The 12768-nt window shown below is 60.0% G+C and overlaps 1 protein-coding gene across 3 annotated transcripts in view; it reads right to left on the reverse strand.

Moving 5' to 3' along the window:
• Positions 1-12768, reverse strand: part of BICDL1 (BICD family like cargo adaptor 1) — a gene marked incomplete at its 5' end in the record, with an annotated part of 82905 nt that overhangs the window by 14293 nt on the left and 55844 nt on the right. For 2 of the 3 annotated variants that reach the window (XR_013997211.1, XM_081113353.1), the window contains 4 exons: positions 2505-2723; positions 3264-3443; positions 9415-9561; positions 12144-12260. Coding sequence is in view for 2 of the 3 variants with exons in the window: in XM_081113353.1 (XP_080969479.1) it covers positions 2505-2723; positions 3264-3443; positions 9415-9561; positions 12144-12260 (663 nt within the window). Of the gene's footprint in view, positions 1-1258; positions 1403-2504; positions 2724-3263; positions 3444-9414; positions 9562-12143; positions 12261-12768 lie in introns of all 3 variants that reach the window. The other variant, XM_081113352.1, reaches the window with a different exon arrangement.

Consider the following 12768-nt stretch of genomic DNA (forward strand, 5'->3'; position numbering starts at 1 on the left):
ACCACCCCATCCCGGCCGGCAGCACCCCATCCCCGGCCGGCAGCACCCCATCTCCGGCCGGCAGCACCCCATCTCCGGCCGGCAGCACCCCATCCCCGGCCGGCACCACCCCATCCCGGCCGGCAGCACCCCATCCCGGCCGGCAGCACCCCATCCCGGCCGGCACCACCCCATCCCGGCCGGCAGCACCCCATCCCGGCCGGCAGCACCCCATCCCCGGCCGGCAGCACCCCATCTCCGGCCGGCAGCACCCCATCCCCGGCCGGCACCACCCCATCCCGGCCGGCACCACCCCATCCCGGCCGGCAGCACCCCATCCCCGGCCGGCACCACCCCATCCCGGCCGGCAGCACCCCATCCCGGCCGGCAGCACCCCATCCCGGCCGGCAGCACCCCATCCCCGGCCGGCACCACCCCATCCCGGCCGGCACCACCCCATCTCCGGCCGGCAGCACCCCATCCCCGGCCGGCAGCACCCCATCCCAGCCGGCAGCACCCCATCCCGGCCGGCACCACCCCATCCCGGCCGGCAGCACCCCATCCCGGCCGGCACCACCCCATCCCGGCCGGCAGCACCCCATCCCCGGCCGGCACCACCCCATCCGCGGCCGGCAGCACCCCATCCTGGCTCCGCGGAGGCAGCACCCCATCCCGGCCGGCACCACCCCATCCCGGCCGGCAGCACCCCATCCCGGCCGGCACCACCCCATCCCGGCCGGCACCACCCCATCCCGGCTGGCGGCACCACCCCATCCCGGCCGGCACCACCCCATCCCCGGCCGGCACCACCCCATCCGCGGCCAGCAGCACCCCATCCTGGCTCCGCGGAGGCAGCACCCCATCCCGGCCGGCGGCACCACCCCATCCCCGGCTCCGCGGCACCACCCCATCCCCGGCCGGCAGCACCCCATCCCCGGCCGGCAGCACCCCATCCCCGGCTCCGCGGCACCACCCCATCCCGGCTCCGCGGAGGCAGCACCCCATCCCCGGCTCCGCGGAGGCAGCACCCCATCTCCGGCTCCGCAGAGGTAGTGGGGCGGGGGGGGGGGGGGCGGGGGGCGGCGGGCCAGCCGTTCTCATCCCTGACGGTGACTCTGGGCTACACCCGGGACTGGCTTCTCCTCTGGAAGATGGAAGACGCCCACCTCACTGCAACCTCGGTCCCGCCCCCCGAGGAGCCGCAGAGGGAGCCACTTCCCAACGGGACACGGGAGGAAGCTCGCCGGGCCCCCTGCGCCGGACCGAGGCCGGGGCTCACCTGACCGTGGAGTCGCTGCAGCTCCTCTAGGCTTTGCCTCAGTTTACCCCTCTCTCCCTCCATGAGCTCCCTCAGGGCCCGCGAGTCCTCGCTGGTCTGCCTGATCTGTTCTTCTAAGGAGTCAGCCTCAATTCTCCGGGAGCTCTGACAGCAGACCGAGCCAGCCAGCCCAGCAGGGGGATGGCGAGTGCAGAGATGGTGAGAGGTGAGGGTGGAGGGGAGCGACGAGGCGGCCAGTGGAAAGATGGTTCCGTTCGGGGGAGAGAAAGATAGCAGGAGGCGGGACAGACAGCAGGACGGAGAGAGAAGAGAGACAAAGCAAGGAAGGAAGATTAGAGGAGAGAGATTCTCTAGTCAGCAAGCAGCAGCTAGACATGTACTTGGTTTGTTTCAGGCTTCAGGGAAGGTTGTGTGGCGTAAACAGCCCACGTCCCCCAACCGCTCCCTGTGCCCCCCACGACCCAGTCTCCGTATTGCAGCCCATCCCACAGGTCCACGCGGCCCGTGCGGCTAAGGATGGCCAGCCTTCCACCTTCCTTCACAGCTGCTCTATGAAACCCGGGCAGAAACAGCCGCGAGAGAGAGAGAGAGAGAGAGAGAGAGAGAGAGAGAGAGAGAGAGAGAGAGAGAGAAGGCCGGCAGCAGGCGGTCCCGGAGCCAGGAGCAATGCCAGCCTGCCGGAGCCTCCCACTGGACTGCCCCCTCCTCCACAGAGAGCCGCACCTGGGATTCCAGAAAGCCCTGCTGTGGATCGCCTCACCGCGGTGCTCACTCAGACACGCTCAGCAGTTCCGGCCCTTCCCCCTGTGCCGGTGCCCAGCTAACCCACCCGAGGGCCAACGGGCCACAGGGAAGTCACCTGCAGTGTTCACCTGGACCCAAAGCCCTGGCTTCCAAGCTTCCCAGGAAGCCCTGGCACTTGAGCCCATGGCCTGTGCCTGCTGCACGGAGAGAGGGTCCTGGGGCCTCCGGCGCCCCGGCTCTCAGCCCTCCTCGCCCGGCGCCCCGGCTCTCAGCCCTCCTCGCCCGGCGCCCCGGCTCTCAGCCCTCCTCGCCCGGCACCCCGGCTCTCAGCCCTCCTCGCTTGGCACTCGGTGCTCTCAGAGGTCAGGCTCAGGGACACTCGGTGGGTTTCTAAGGCTCCAGCTCCAGGGCGAGCCTCTCTCAGGACTTGGTCTCAAGCTCCCACCCGTCAGGTCCTGCAGGGGACGGCCCCGCCCCCCCCCAGCTCAGCCCGGCCTCTTACCGGGGGCTCCACGCCATCCACGATGCTCTGGATCAGCCTCTTGAGCTCGCTGAGGGCCGTCCGCAAGCTGCCGGCTGGCACGTCCTTGGCAGACGAGGTTTCCGAAGACTCGTCCATCGAGGAGTCCGTGGAGACGGCCGAGTCGGCGCTGTCGTTGCCTCGAAGGTGTGAGCAGAGGTAGCGGACCTGGCAGTAGGCCTCCCAGAGCTGCAGTCTCAGCTGCCCCACGAAAGAATTAGTCTCGATTATGGGCTTGAGAGAGTGCTGCCACCCGCTCATCTTTTTCTAGTAAATGAACCCAAGTGTCTAAGATCCTGTTCTGGCAGAAATTTTTTTTTAAACCACCTGTTCCAAGAGTATGGGTAGTTCTATGGGCCCCGGACATCTATACAGCATCCCAATTCTTATGTTCCCTGGCCTCTAGTCCCTCCCATTTGCCAAATAAAGTGCTTCTCTCCATAGGCGGCTGCTCTGGGGGAGTCAGTGCACGACCCGATCCGGAAGGAGTGGTTATGAGAAGCAGCCAGTGGGCGATCACGAATGGCCTAGGACCCTGTCCGTGTGAGAGGTGAGGCTAACGACCAGTGAACAAGCTTTCCTACGAGGCTCCGGCCAGCAGGCCTAGCGGCTCGCACAGGCTCCCACTGAGGCAGCGGGCGCCGGGCAGCAGGGGGCTCCCAGTCAGGGCCCGCCCGGGTCACCCGCGAACCCCATGTGCCAGAGTGGCGGGGGGGGGGGGGGGGAGGGGGCGGACAGCACCTGCTCTCTCTCCTGCTCCAGCTCCTCGGCCTCCATGCTCTGCTCGATCTCGGACAGGAGGGACGTGCTGGTGGCGGCCGAGCTCTGCAGGCTCCTCTCCTCGGTGAGCTCCTCCACCTTCCCCTGCAGCTGGCGGCAGGACAGCCGCACCTCCTGCAGCTCCAGCTGGCTCTGGTGCAGCTTCCGGGGAGACAGCATAGGGGCGGTCAGGCCGGGGCCACAGGGAGCTCCTCCCTCCAACCCCCAACTACGGCAAATGCAGACAAGGCAGAAGCAGGCTGGGCTACCCCAGGGGCAGCGTCAGAGACGCTCAGATTTGGGGAATCCCACAGGACAAGCAGCGCAGGTTCTTCCACGGACACATTTCAAGGAGAAAAAAAAGATAAAGGGGGAACCTGTAGGTTAAAGAGATTTAAGAGACACCAACCGACTGCCATGGGTCGGCCTACTTTAATTTGTACCTCGATTCAAACGAAAAACATAAAAAGCAATTATGATTTTGTCATAAGACAATTGAAAATTTGAACCCCCACTGGATATTTGATATTAAGAAAATATTGCTAATTTTTTAAGTACAACAGTCTTGTGGTTATATTTTTCAAGTTCTTATCATTTAGAGGTATTTGTTATTTGCAGATGAAATCATAAAAATTCTGGGATTTACTTTAAAACAATACACGAGAGGAGCAAGTGGATGTACGGAGGACCGGCCAGGGGCCGGTGGTGTGTAGGCCATGGGGCATCGTTACACTGTTCTGTTTCTGAGTGCACCTGAAATTCTCCACAATAAAAAATTACACACACACACACAAAGGCAAAATACCGAAACGTGGCTAAGACAAATACATAATAGGAAAATAGTATCACGTGTTGATGAAGACGTGGGACAGCTGGGACGCCCACAGCAGGTGGGTGGAAGATGTAGCCTGGAAACCCGTTTGGCGGTTTCTAATGAGTGAAATACACACCTATCCTATGACCGGCAAGTCCACCCTTTTTTTGTTAATCCTCACCTGAGGATATTTTTTCCAGCGATTTTTTTTTTGAGAGAGGAAGGGAGGGGGGGGATGAGAGAAACATCAATGTGAGAGAGACACATCCATTGGTTGCCTCCTGCACCTGCAACCCAGGTACATGCCCTTAACAGGAATCGAACCCATGACCCTTTGGTGTGTGGGCCGAGGCTCTAACCACTGAGCCACCGACCAGAGCACAGTTCCACTCTTACAACACAAACGACCAGGTGTGTGGCCAAAAAACAAGCAGGATGTTCACAGCAGCATTACCCCTGAGAGCCACAAGTGGGAAACCATCCAAATGCCAGGAAAAATAGAATGGCTATACCAGTGGTCGGCAAACTGCGGCTCGCGAGCCACATGCGGCTCTTTGGCCCCTTGAGTGTGGCTCTTCCACAAAATACCACGTGCAGGCGCACATGTACAGTGCGATTGAAACTTGGTGGCCCATGCGCAGAAGTCGGTATTTTGTGGAAGAGCCACACTCAAGGGGCCAAAGAGCCGCATGTGGCTCGTGAGCCGCAGTTTGCCAACCACTGGGCTATACTACCCCACAGCAAACGAGGCACACACCACCACTACGTACCACCACACGGATGAGTTTCACAGTCATAATGTTGGGCAAAGCCAGGCATCAAACAATGCATAACGGATGCTTCCACTTACAAACAGTGCCCACACTGCACTGAGGTGTAAGAACGCCGGAGCAGAGGGTATTTCTGAGGAGGTGGCAGGGGATTTACTGCCTGGGAGGGAGGCGGGGGGTTGCTGATGAGAGGCTGTGCAGAGCTGGGTGGTGGCTACACAGGTGTACATACTTGTACACATTCACCGGGCTGTCTGCTGAAGAGCTGTGCTCTTTACTACACGCATGTTGTATTTTAGTGACAAAGCTAAGGTTGTCTGCAAAAGTCCTGGGGGTGGGACATGGAATAACACCAAGTAGTAACACCAAGAGTTCCCAAACCCGGGGGAAAGCAGCGTCTGCCTTCTGTGTCATACCTCGCGGTTTATGGACACAGCCCTGGTGCCGCACCGGGGCACCGGGGCTCAGAGAAGGAGAGTGATAGGGTAGAGAGGGGACAGCCATCAGGGGTCACGGCTTATGGACCAGGGCTCCGTCCCTCTCTCTTGCTGTTGCTTCGACACTCCTTCCCACCCCAAACCCCCCTCGCAGGAGTCCAAAGAGGCCACTGCTCCCTGGTGCCGTTACTGCTGCTGAACGTAAGGGTCGCCTCCAGTGACCGGTGCAGCCATGCTCGTGCCGGCGCACCCCTCGCTACACGTGCTTCTAGCGGAAGGCCTTAACTGCAGCATCGAATCCCTTTGCTAACGGCTGTGCACATGTCCACACACTGCACTTGCACAGGAACAACGTTTCCCACATTTGCCCCCCCTGCTCTTGAATTTGTAGTGTGCCCTTCGCCCCCCGCCCCGCCCCAATATACTGGTGTGAGAAGAACTTCCTGGGATTTAAATGTAACTAATTCATCTTCTTATAAAATAGCACTTCAGCCCCTGGCGGGGTGGCTCAGTTGGTCGCACATCCTCCCACGCACCCAAAGGCTGTGGGTCTGATTCCTGGTCAGGACACATGCCTAGGCTGCAGGCTTCATCCCCGTTGGGGTGCGTATGGGAGGCAACCGGTGGGTGTTTCTCTCTCCTCCCTCCCCCTCTAAAAATCCATGACTATGGCTTCAGGTGAGGATTAAGAAAAGAGAACAGACACCACTGTTACTTTCCAGGTGGACCTGTGGCTCCAGTGGAGATGCACAGGCAGAGGGGTGCCGGCAGCAGCTCAGAACTCTGCAGCTCTCGCTCACCAATGGAGCAAGCTGCCCTGCGGAGCCTGCAGCCAGCCTTTTAGGCGCCCCGACAGCCCCCCTACCGGCCGGGACCGGGGAGCCGTCGGCTGCTGGCACCGGGGGTCTGGATGTGCCTTAACTAGGAAGAGCTTGGAACCTGGGTGCAGAGCACGAGAAAGGAATTGGCAAGCTTGCTCTGCGTGGCTCCCATGGATCAGCAATACCCACTGGTCCAGTGGGCAGGCCTCCAGCCCCAGTTTTGAGGAGACTCAGAAAAAAGAAACGAAGGTTAAAAACATAAAGTAAAAAAGACATTCCTAGGAAGCATTTGGCACGATTGCAAACGGCATCCTAAATTGGCAGAGGGCTTCACAATTATTTCCAGGCAACTCCACACAGGCCTCAGCCGGAGGCGTCTGCACAGACAAGGACAAGTGCTTGTGCACGGGACGGGATTAGTTCACTCGCACACGCACAGGTGCCCAACGGATTATAACCTCGAGGGCGCAGAACACTAGGGCGGGGCCGCCGCTCTGGTCGATAGCCGATCCGCAGGCTTATGCAGAAACACACACACGAACCAAACCAGGGACGGGTCTATTACCTATGAGAACGCTCTAAAATGGGAACTGTCATCCTTCATAACAAAGATGACACCCAATGTACTTATATGTATGAGCAAGGAAGACACCCAATGCCTGTGTTCACACAGTATAACAAGTTCACGCCCGAGCGCCGGCAGGAGTGGGGCCCCCTCCTCATCTCACACCGAGGAGCGGAGACGGTGAGCGTGAAGTGCTTTGCCAAATCGCCGCTTTCTGGGTCGCCCCACAGTGGGGCCGTGCGCACATCTGTAAGACGCTCAGCTGGGTGTGGGCTAGGACAGGTGCAGGGCTCGTAAAGGGACAACAGCCTTTGCTGGACATCAAGAGTTTAGCTTCATTTAAAGAATTATTGGACCCTCAATAAATAATAATTTTTATTCCTATTCGCAGCCTGGAAAAAAACAAAAACGGGAGTTGGATTTGGTCAGTGGTTTCACAGTAGAACCCCCTGACACAGTGAACCAGGTCCAAGGCGGGGAGGGGCCGAGTTCGGCTGTGACAGGCCTGTCCCCCTGCCTGCTGGCCTCCCTCTCGTTCCCTGAGTAAAGAGATTAAAACCATGGATGATATACATCCCAAGGCCACTAGCTCTACATTTCACAAATCCGATTTTAGATCGTTCAACTACCATCAGAGTAAGCTGGGGTTTTTATTTATCATACGGGCCATTTTGGCAACAGGAAGGGTTTTCTGGAGCAGGCTGGTCACTGGCAGCAGCGGAAGGTGTTTCATGTGAACCAAAGAACAGGAATTACACACAGTTGGGAAAAATGAGACTTTCCAAATCGGAGTGGGAAGCGCCTGACTTGCTGTAGGCCCTGGGCGAGCGAGCCTCTCGCTCTCAGGGAAGCCTGGTCAGACGGCAGCGATGTGCCCGTGGTGAGGGCGTGGCTGTGGGTGACGTGGGACTCGAGAGAACATGCAGCCCCCTGTGCCGGCCAGTGCGGACGGTCCACGCTAGTCCTGGCTGTGCCCCAGCCCCAGGTCCCCAATTCATTTTGTTTTTTGTTGTTAATCCTCACCTGAGGATATTTTTCCATTGAGTTTTAGAGAGAATGAACGGGAGGAGGAGAGACACAGAGAGAGAAACATCGACGTGAGAGAGACACATCAACTGGTTGCCTCCCACACGTGCTCTGACCAGGGCCGGGATTGAACCTGCAGCTGAGGTACATGCCCTCGCTGGAACTGAATCCGGGACCCTTTAGTCCGCGGGCCAACACTCTATCCACCGAGCCAAGCCGGCCAGGGCCGAGGGCCCCAATTCTTGATGGGAAATAAAGACGTTTCATTTGTGAATTCGTGCTAGACGGAACGTTTCTTCCAGGCAGGGGCAACTGTTCCATTTTCCTGCACTTCTCCTCCTCCTCTCCCTGCTCTGCCTCGCAGCCCCCAGCACGGTGCTGGACGGGTAAAGGGCCGGTGCGACCCTGACCCGCAGGCCAGTGACGGCTGGGAGTCAGCACCAAGCACCAGGCCCTGCAGGCGGCGAGGGTTCCACTGACTGGCTAGGCTGCTGCGGGTAAGCATTTCATTTTTTCTAGCCCTCAGTTTTAGAGCGTGTGCAAAGGTGCTTAGTTCCCTGTAAAGAAGCTTCCAGACACTCACCGCTATTAACACCATCAACCTGAAAACATGAGCAGACTCCTTCTAACATCGTTTTCTATTCAACTTGGCTATGGGCCAAGTTCCAAGCTGAACGTACAAAAAACACGGAGGGAGAAAAATCCCTAATTTGCCCTGAAAGAGGTGAATCACTCAGACGGTAGCTCAGCCGGCTGACGGTGTCAGTAACAAGTGATCTTCGCCTAAAATGCATCCTCATCCCACATCTCAAGGCTTCCCTCAACAGCTGACCACCGAGCCCAGGGCCTCCGTGGCCTGGCCTGTGGGCGGGGACCCCCTGGAGCGCCAGCATACCGGGCTGACCACCTGCACACAGATGGCAGCGCCACCCCCCGCCCGGGCACGCCCGGGGATGCCCAGGCAGCACGCACTGAGCCACGGCCGGTGCTCCGAGGCCTGCTCAGCAAGGCTTTCTCCGTGGCAGATGCTACACTCCATTTCTGGGGAGGCTGGGAGCGATTATCTCGTTCAGGGGGCTGTTTCTTGCTAAGTGTGAGCTTGGGGATTCAGCTGAGGCCGGTTGGCAGTTCCCAATAAAGGACAGACACGGCCATGAAGCAATTTCCTTTAGTGAGAAATAAAAGGGCTAATCAGGCTCACAAAGGGGTCAGCCTGTGCCTCTCCTAGCAACTGGCAGAAGCAGGGTGCGAGTCTTGCCGGGTCAGTGGGCAGCTTCTTGGTTCCTGCCAACGACATCCACCCGCCCCGGGGAGCAGCAGAGCGCTGTGAGCCAGCACAGTCACGGCTCCCTCTGAAAGCCCCAGCAGGTCCCCCGCCCCCCGAGGCAGAGCCACACTCCGCACTCTCTGTCCCAGCCTGTGAACGGCCCAGAGAGAACTCGGTGCAACTGCTCTGGGGCGAGCGGCTCAGCACAAAATGGAAGGATGACCCGTGGGTGGCGAAGCATTTCTTCTGAGCAGAGCCAGCCCAGCCAACTCAGCGAGCCCAGAGCTACCACCGGGCCCGGGGGAGCCTGCACCCACTGCTGACCCCGGAGGTGGGAGGTGGGAGGTGGGAGGGAGGTGGGAGGTGGCGCTGGCCTCCCAGCCTTTCCTTCTAGCTGGGCAGCTGAGCGCTGCTCTGTCTGGCCCGTCAGTACCTGCAGGTCTTTGTCGTGGCCCTGCCGCTCCAGAATCAGCACCCGGTCCTGCAGCTCCTCCACCGCCCCCTGCAGCAGGTCGTTCTCCTCTAAGGTGGCGCTGAGGCGATGCTCCAGCTCCCGCTTCCGATCCGACAGCATCTTGATCTGCCAGGACAGAGCGGGCGGGGGGTGCAGTGACACCCGGCTGAGGCTCCGGATGAGGGAGGGACCAGCCTCCAAGCACGCACGCCCTCTGCCCGGGGCCCCCACCTCTGAGATGGCAGCCGCGGACCCCTTGGCTACAGAGAACGCCCCTCCCGTCGAGAATCCTGGGAAGGGGTGGGCGTGGAGCTTTGGGAAGGCTGGGATGTGGGGTGCCGGGCGGAGAAAGGGACGGGTAGTGCTGTGGAATTTCCACAGATAAGACAGGAGAGCCCCACCCTGCCGCCCACAACCTGACTTCGACCCCCGTTTCCTGGGAGTGGAACCTAACCCGCTGCGCCCATCTTCTTCTCCCGTCACACGCACAAGCAGACGACCTGCTCGCCCCAGCCGCTGAGCCCCCCGGTCCCAGGCTCTCTTGCCCGCCTGCTGGCAGGTCTGGCTCTGGGGGTCCCCGCTCAGACCCGAGTTAGTGGGGAGCTGGCAGGTACCGACACGAGCCTGCGTCCTGGGAAGGCGCACGCAGGCACACAGGGGTAGCTGACTTACGCTATCTTTTTTGCTTGAATTTGTGAACAGGAGCACTTTCTCTCCTTTCAGGAGACAGGCTGGTGTGTTGTACACAGAGTATCCAGCCAGTCTCCAGAGACATAAATCTTTTAGGAAGGTCTGTCTGGTTGCTTCAGTTTCAGGAAAACAGGGGCAAGGGATGCCAAGTTTTCTCTGGCCTCCAGGTCTGCAGGCGGAAGCCGGGCCAGCGCTGCTTCACCACCAAACACCGCCCCGCTCAGGGCTCCGGGAAGCCTTCCCAAGTCCCCCAAATGCCAGTGGCCTTGGGGGGCTTCTGGAGCCCCTGCAGGTCCCCCGGCTCCTCCTACTTATCAGTTCCCTGCTGGACTGATTTCTCAACCAGTGTCTTGCTTGTCCGCAGCCTCCTGCCGTGGCTGCGAGGTTCTCGTGTGGGTAACATTCACTGAGGGGGACCTGCGAGGACCTCCGCACCTCTCCCCTGCTCCCCGCTGCCCTCCCTCTCTGCTCCTGGGCACAGATCTCCATGGCCACCAGCCCATGTCCCGGGGAACCAAGTATGTGGCCTTTGTCCAGAGATCAGGTGTCTGGCCAAACAAAGAAACACTGTCTGGCAAGCATGCGCCCGTGAGGGACGGAGGGAGCAGCCCCTTTTGTGAATGGGCCCACTCTTCCCTCCCTGAAGCCACGAAGCCGCCAAGGGAATTCTTACTCCAGTTGATTTTCATGTAAACGCCCTCTGGCCCTTCCATTTCCTCCCCCTGCATCACCCTTGCTTCCCAAGCTCCACTCCGTGAAGCCATGAGCCAGTTCTGAGAGACCACCCGGGCCCATGAAGTCACCTGTTTGAAACGAGTAACCTCACAGCCTGGGTTTTAACAACAGCAGTGCTGCTGGGAGCGAGGCATCGGCAGGAGGCGGACAACACCCCCTCCCCCGCCCCCGTCCCCCGGAACTTGTGACCAAATCTGGCAATGCACGTTCCGAGGAACGGGCCTGTGCAGTGAGGGTGTGGGAAGAGTGGATGTGGGGGGGGGGGGGGTGCGGGGAGAGAGAAGACAGGCCACTCGGGGAGTCAGACCCTGGCGGCGGCAGGTGAGTGGCAAGTCATGCACACAGACGGACACGGACAGGCATGCCAGGCCCACGGAGCAGGCTACTTACTTCAAGGACCTGCTGCTCCATCCCAGGGGAGGGAGGGAGGTCGGGAAGGAGAGGCAGGAGGAAAGAGAAGACGCGGACAGACTTTAGGAAAACATCTTTGGGTCCTTCACGAAGCAGGGAGCAGCCCGCCTCGGGCCTGACCAGGTTGGCGGATTCCTTAACCACAGCGGGTGCCCGTGTGCCCGGCCCTGGTCTGTCCTCCAAAGTGTGACTCAGCCACGGGCGGCTCTTTCGGGCACGTGGCTGAGGGTCCTCGGAGCAGATCAGGGAGCAGCCTCCCAGGAAAAAGCCTGTTTGGGTGCCGGTATGACCCCCCTTCTCCTCACCGCCCACACCTGCGTGCTCCCAGGATCGCCTCCTCAGTGCTACGCTGCTCTGCCCTCCCGCCCACGCAGGGCCACAGACCCCGATGGCCACGAGTCCACTTTCAATAACATTACAACCACCACACCCAGCGCTTCCCACGTGTAAACTTACCAAATCCTCCCAACCACCCTCGAAGCAGCTACTCTACTATGCTCACTTTGGAGGTGAGAATAGCCCGTTCAGGCGGGTAAACGGGACCCGGTGGAGTGGAGGGAGGGAAGAGCCCCTTCCCACCTCCCGCTGAGGATGGGCCCGATGCTTTTGGAGGAATCAACATATTCAGTACAAAGCAGGTCACTCATGATTTCAACACGCTGAGCAGTAACTCAGCTCCCTTCTCCTCCAGACCACGGGCTCCCCAGGAGCGTGGCCATGCTCCCCGCTTAGCCTCTCGCTGCCCTGTCTCTCTAGGATCTGAGAGCGCAGGGCTCTGGTTCCCGGGTCAGAGGGCTCCTTATCGGAAAGACCGGACCCAGCGCCCGCAAACAGGAGAGCACCTGCACCCCAGCGGCGTGCCCGGGGCTCACCTCGGCCTGCAGGCTCTCCAGGCGGATGATGTGCTGGCTGGTGGACGAGTTCTTCTCCCGGAAGTCCTCTCGGAGGGCGTGGACCTGCAGGGACAGCTGTCTCTCCACCTCCGATGCCTGCAAGCAGAGAGACCTTCAGAGGGGGCGCCACAGCGGCTGCTCCGGTTTTTTGCCTTTCCTTTCTCAAGCGCTTATTTCTCTGCAACTCTATTCTCTGAGGAGAAGATGAGAGGCTGGTTTCCTCCCCGGGTTCGAAGGTCCTCTAGCACCCACACGAGACAGGCCCCCGCCCCCACCTCCACCATCAAGGGCTCTGTCGGGGTCCAGACCACTCTGCTGGTCAGAGGCCAAAGGTCTAGAAAGGAGTCAGCTCGGAAAGGTTACCATCACCATCCTGACTCGGCTCACAGCAGCAGCTCAGCAAAGCCTCGGTGAGTTACACGAAAGAATCAGACAGACAGACCTACAACCGGAGAAATGCGGTATTTCTCCCGTCCAGCTCCTCAGCGGGGCCCAGGGGGCCATCGTGGTCTGCATTGCTCACGTCCACTCAGCACGGCACTATTTAAAACTCCGTCCTGCCGGTTAGGAGTTATGCCTCTCACTCCTCAAGGACATTATTTTG

Source organism: Myotis nattereri, assembly GCF_964212035.1.
Source record: "Myotis nattereri genome assembly, chromosome: 19".
In the NCBI taxonomy this organism is placed as follows: domain Eukaryota; kingdom Metazoa; phylum Chordata; class Mammalia; order Chiroptera; family Vespertilionidae; genus Myotis; species Myotis nattereri.